At 37.5% G+C, this 6,308-nt stretch overlaps 1 protein-coding gene across 1 annotated transcript; it reads left to right on the forward strand.

Moving 5' to 3' along the window:
* On the forward strand, window positions 1-4,546 carry LOC113697587 (derlin-1-like). The gene is made up of 8 exons (XM_072054956.1): window positions 1-157; window positions 981-1,116; window positions 2,143-2,216; window positions 2,701-2,794; window positions 3,144-3,272; window positions 3,404-3,564; window positions 3,794-4,153; window positions 4,238-4,546. Exons 1-7 carry the CDS (start codon window positions 141-143, stop codon window positions 3,900-3,902), a joined length of 720 nt encoding a protein of 239 aa, XP_071911057.1. The 5' UTR covers window positions 1-140; the 3' UTR covers window positions 3,903-4,153; window positions 4,238-4,546.
* The last annotated feature ends 1,762 nt before the right edge of the window (window positions 4,547-6,308 follow it).

Raw genomic sequence — 6,308 nt, forward strand, 5'->3', positions numbered from 1 at the left:
TTTTGATTCGCCCAAACAACTCAAAGCATCTCAACAACCAAATCACAAATCCTTATATTTCCTCTATTCTCCTTTTTTTCCCCCACAATAAATCCGACAATTACACAATACACGGAGATCTTGGTCTCACGTTCAAAAAAATGTCTTCTCCTGCTGAGTAATTTTTCTTTCTCTCGCTATTTTGATAATATGCAGTTCATTTTTTTAATGCATTTATGAGTATAAATGCTTTGTGATTAATTCTTACTCAATACACGATCAGATACTACTGCTACTAGTATTTAGTTAATTTTTGTTGGCATTGTTGGAAGTTTGGCTTGCTCATTTGTTTGCTAATTTGTATTTTAAGTTTGATTAAATCGCTTGATTGAAGTATATGAAAACTGTTGTGGAGGTCTTCTTTGTGGGAATTAGAGCTAAGTACATGGCTGCCTGCGTTCGGTTTTCCGAGAAAGAAGAGTAGAATGCGCTAAAACGCGAAGTGTACTTGGGGGGGGGGGATACATGCTGGGAATTATGTCCAATTGTGCAGTAGTCAGTGGTTAAAAGGCAAGGCTTGGACCTTGTATTTTTGGCCGTCCGATGATCTGTTCACATGTAGTAAATTATACAATCTGAAGAGCTCAATTATAGAAGAGGAGGCAGTAATTCAGTAAGTAGTGCTTTAACTTTGGTAAGGGGAGAGAGTGTTAGTAATTTTTGCTTTCACTTTGGGTGTGCCTGGTCGGTCGGGCCCGGGGAGGAGGGGATGGAGGAGACGTTCAACTATTCGAGGCAAAATCAAAGGGGATTAAAATGTCCCAAGTGTTGAAACTCGTCTCTTATTGTGCGTTTGTGGCATGTAGTGATACCTTAGGTGTAAAACAGTTAGCTCTGAGAAGATTCGAGACATGTATTTTGTTTCTCTCAATCCTCGTCTTTTGGAGGATGTTTGCACTATCGATGCTTGGATGACACCTTATACTCTTCTGTTGTTCCAGATGGTACAAGTCACTTCCCCCAGTTACCAAGATCTATGGGACAGCATGTTTAGTTTGTACCGTCGCCTGTCAGATTGGCCTATTGACTCCTTTTGACTTTGCATACATTCCTCGGCTAGTCTTCTTTAACTTTCAGGTAAACATTATTGCTTGTAGACTGTGAATTTCCGCGTCCATGATTTCCATTCATTCTCGTTGTGCTAGGCCTTGTTCGTGAGACACTGGACGTGAGACACTGGAAATATCTATCTTATATCCATGTTGATAATGTTTATAGATTTGAAATATGAGAGATTAAAAGTTAGTTGCACTTTCTCTTTGAGGAAGCCTTGTTCATTTACATATGGTTTTGCTATGATAATCATTGCATCGCCACTGCATGAAGCTGAAGTGAACGACTTTGACGTATTTTCAATATAAAAATAGTAGTCCAACTGATTTTCATTTAACATGCTTTTTAAATACTGAAAGTGAAAACTGGTCTTTGTTGTAATGTGATAAGAGAGACCCATACTTTGTATACAACTATGTGTTTGCTGTCAGATTTTGATGATATTTATGTTAACCTTTGCTGCATTGATTTAGCGGCCAGCAAATGCATGTGTACTTTGATAATTGCTTCAATGTTTTTCTGGTAAACCCAATTTATATATCTGGACGACATATAGGTCCCATATGGCTGCTTGACCACAAACTCTTAAAATCCTGTACGGTTCTGTTTACATTAAGTGATTGTTTTCCTGATTATGTCTATTCCTCCTGCTTATAGATTTGCCTGTCCTCTATTTGCAGCTTGGTTAGCATATGTTGCTGTATCTTAGCAATATGAATGATGGAATGAGAAAATATGATTGTTTTCAAGAACTGGATGCTTTTAGTGCTATACAACCCTGACTAACTCTATTGAGATTCTCTCTTTTTTTTCTAATTTTTGATCCCTCCTTTCTTTATCCAACTTAAAGCATTTGAAATTTATTTAGTTGGTGGCATGTATAATTTGGTTAATTCCAATGAAAGACAGCTCATCTGAATGTTCTCTTTCTGCATGTAATGTACACGATTGTATTTTCTAAAGCATTTTTCAATGGAATGGACCAATTCCAATTTGACTTACTGAGATTCTTTATTCATTTTGTGTTGCTGTTCTGTGTTGCTTTTTTAGGTCCATAAGCTTTTTACGACGCTTTTTTTCCTCGGAAAATTCTCTATCAACTTTGGGATTCGCCTCTTAATGATGTAAGTATTGGAACTTCTATTCAGTAGATCACATAAATAGCTAATTAGTTATTTCTAAACATCCAAACTGCTAGTTGAGGTTGCACCGGAAGGTTATTTATTTTCTTAATTACACACCTCTAGATTTTGTCAAATCTCAAGGTTCTCCACTGAGTTTTTTCTGATTTTATACTATCCTCCTCTAAAAAATTTTCCTGTCGATTTGTGAAATATTAGGTCACAATGACCTTCCTTCTTCAAAGTTTAACTGCTTACTGAGAAATGATGTTTGTTGGCAACTCTTAACAAGGGAGGTTTATAAGATGTGATTAAAAAATCTCGGGGTAGGTTACTGCTTACTAGAGTTTTTAAAATTTATGCGAGAGCTACATAACTATGACAAAAATGAGTAAGAGGTTATGTTTTACCCTTGAGCAGTTAACTGCTCGTATGATTTTTGAGATTTAATGGATTAATTTTCTGCTGTTTCTTTTTGAAATTATAGAGCTAGATATGGTGTACAACTGGAGAGCGGACCTTTTCAGGGTCGTACAGCTGATTTCTTGTGGATGATGATATTTGGAGCATTTTCCCTATTGGTATGTGAGACTTAGTTCCATCTTTTACCCTCTCTTTCTCTCTCTCTCAGACTCAGCCACACAAACATATACAACGTACTTGCCCTCAAGAGATTAATATCAGTTGCCTTACTGGGATACTTGATTGGCTGGTTCATACTAGCATATCTGTTTAGGGAAGCATATTTTCTTCCTTTTTACTTTTCCTTGCTCCTATCTGCTTCGCTACCTGCTGGACTCTAGATTTGCATCTTTTTATGTTTGGAGCGGAGAAGTCTGATAATTCATCTTTTTCAGATATCTATTGTTGAATATTGATGTGAATTGAGAATGATCTCATTTAACACTATTGGATTTGTGTGTGCACTAGGTTTTAGCTGCCATTCCTCCTCTCCAGTCTCCTTTCCTGGGGATATCTTTGGTCTTCATGCTTCTCTATGTGTGGAGTAGGGAGTTTCCCAATGCCAGTATCAACATATATGGCCTTGTCAATCTTAAGGTGTGTTGCTTTCTTTCTTTCTCTCTTTTCTTCTTCTCTTTGTTAGGTTCTACCTGAAACCGTTGCTCTTTTTGGATTTTTAATACGTTTGTCAGTTTTTACTGATGCATGGCATTGTCTTTCATTTACAGGCATTTTATTTGCCATGGGCCATGCTATGTCTGGATGTTATATTCGGTTCGCCAATCATACCAGATCTTTTAGGCATTGTAGCTGGACATCTGTTTTACTTCTTGACAGTGTTGCATCCGCTTGCCACTGGGAGAAACATATTGAAGACACCACAGTGGGTGTATCCTTTTGTTTGTTCTGTGGAGCAGCTAGATATAAGCTGTTTTTATATATGTATATATATACCTCTCTCTCTCTTTCTCTCTCTGCATGCAGGCATGTCCATGCACATTCTCTCACACCGTTGCCCCTTGAAATGGTTGAATCCTCCTCAGTAATAGGATGCTTAATAAGTCTCTGCACATTCCCTCTGTTTCTTTCTTTGCAGTTGTCCTTTAACTGTTCCACAGACATAAACTGGTGCAGTGCACTAGATATTTCAATCCAGTGCAAAATTCTGCTCGGGCTGACAGGACAGATCCAGTTTTCAGGGGTAGATCTTATCGTCTTGGTGGTTGACATGGATTTCTTCTCACATATATAGAAATTGCAAAATTTTGTAAACATCAGCACTCGACATAGTGAAATGTGGATAATGCTGGTGTGAAGAGTAATCCAAGTTGCTTAAACTGGCTCTACTAACTTCAAACAGAATAGGAGTGCCTCAATGACTGAGGCAGCAATTTTTTGCTTTTGGGATCTTCATCGATATAGGATACTTATAGGTTCTTGGAGGAAGTAATCATTGGAAAACTTGCATCTCAAAAAAGGTGATTGATGAGCATGGGAATGGTTTATTTTATTTGACATTTTACTCTTTTTTTTTTTTTAATTTTTTTTAGTGTTGGTTGAAGGATGGATAAAGGGCATGAGCTGCTGGGTGGGGGAATGGGGGAGAGTGGTTGATTTATTCGCTTCTGCAAACCTAAGCCTGAAAGTTTGAGAGTTATTATAATCGCTCATCTACGGGCAAGCAATCAAATCTTAAGCTCATCATAGAGCTGAAGCATTGGTTTTGAAGTGATGGAATCTGAAGTCTCCAAGATATGTTGCCATTTATCTGCGTGTATGTGGATTCTTTCTGTGATGTTGTTATTGGGCTTGCAAATGTTGGAATTTTTCTCTGTTAGAGATAAATTTTGAATGTGTTGCCATTGAATTTAGTTCTCTTATCTAGGAGGATTACCTCCGCAGGCTGTTTTGCATCTTCAGTTGACTCTCATTGGTACACGGACGTTGACGGCAATGTGATTAATTTGCAAATCTGTCCATAGAACTTGAGCAGGTTTCTATCTCCATGATATTGTAATGTGATACTTCTCCATGACAGGAAGTTTGCGAACCCATCCATAGAACTCGAGAAGATTTCTGTCTCCATGACAGCAACCTTCTTTTCTCGCATGTAATAACTTCCATTGCAGCCTGCAAGTGTTTTTGCATACTCGTGGGATTATTTGAGTCCGAGTTAGATTACATTGACAGGGATGGTAGGCGTGCACGATCCACGAGTTATCTTTGAGAGATATTCTAGCACGGATGATCTCGTACCTAAATTGACTAGCGATGCAAGGGAAGTAATGAAAAAAAAGCCTGCTATGAACTCTGCATGGAGTGCATGGCAACGGCTTCATGGGGTTTGGAAGTTCTGCGTATATTCCTCATAGCGTACACGTTCGTGAAGATTTACCAGTTAATCTGGTAGATGAGGATTTCTGCTCTTCAGTGTATTCTGCGTCAAAGACAAACCATTTGTGTCATTACTTGGGACGAAGGGAAATATGAAATTACCATATTATTTTGGGGAACTTCTTGTATGAAGAGAAGCATTTCTCTAGTTCAATGAAAGGAGCGGTCCGAGCGGAGCTGGTCCTCATAGCTAATGAAAGGAGTGGATGTCGGTCCTCAAAGTCAATGCCCACGATTCTCTCGTTGCTTTTCTTTCTTTTTTTTTTTTGATGGCAATTTAGCAAATTAAATAGTTGAAGTACATACGACATATTCAGTATTCCTTTGATAAAATTGAAATTTGAAATCTGAATCTATTAAATTATTGAATTATTAAATATTAAATCTAATACATTTGAGGGTATATCACATTCAGTGATAAGTGAATAGTTTATCACTTAATTTTAGAAACAAGTTTTGCCTAAAAAAATTCAGTGCCATTTAATTAATTCAAATGTTTAATTTTTTATTATCAAACGGTCTGAACATGTTAAGATCTGAATCCATTAAGTTTAAGTGTTGAATTGGGTTATCAAATAGGGTATCAGATAGTTAAAGGAAAACAGAACGACAGATATGGTTCTATGGGTACACATTAGCTATAGAAAACATAAAATAAATATGTTGGTGTGAGAGAGTAATTGAAGAAGACGTTGTCCTCGAACTATGGCACAGGGATGGTAGTACGCTGCTAGAATCACAAAGGTGCAGGTGTGATAGTTATGTGGATGTAATTAGGTCGTAGCCATTCATTAAGCAACAAGTAAAATGAGGAGGAGAAATTGTATGTCGGGCTTGTGGGTGTGTCCGATTACTCGCAGCGCTACTAATTGGGCATTTCCATATCTACTAAAAAATGAACAAAAATCTCAAGATAAAATTTTCGTTCAAGACGGATCAATGAAAACTCCAAATTTTGTATTATAGTATTATCTTCAACCGGTCTAAAATATCAAAAGGTCGCTTATACCAGTCTTGTTAGCCCAATTAGTAATAACATGATATGTTTAATCCCTCAAAGCCACGCACGAGCTTTGGACAGGTTTGAGTTTCGATTTTCATTTTTTTTTTTTGAAATAAAGAAAAATGAAAAGCCAAATAAAAGCAGAGAGCAAAACTACTCTTGCTAGGGAGGAGGATTATGGTTATGGCCTTATGGGGGAAGGCTGATGGAAAAGGGCAAATGGACAGTGAGGTGGC

Source organism: Coffea arabica, chromosome 6e, assembly GCF_036785885.1.
Source record: "Coffea arabica cultivar ET-39 chromosome 6e, Coffea Arabica ET-39 HiFi, whole genome shotgun sequence".
Lineage (NCBI taxonomy): Eukaryota > Viridiplantae > Streptophyta > Magnoliopsida > Gentianales > Rubiaceae > Coffea > Coffea arabica.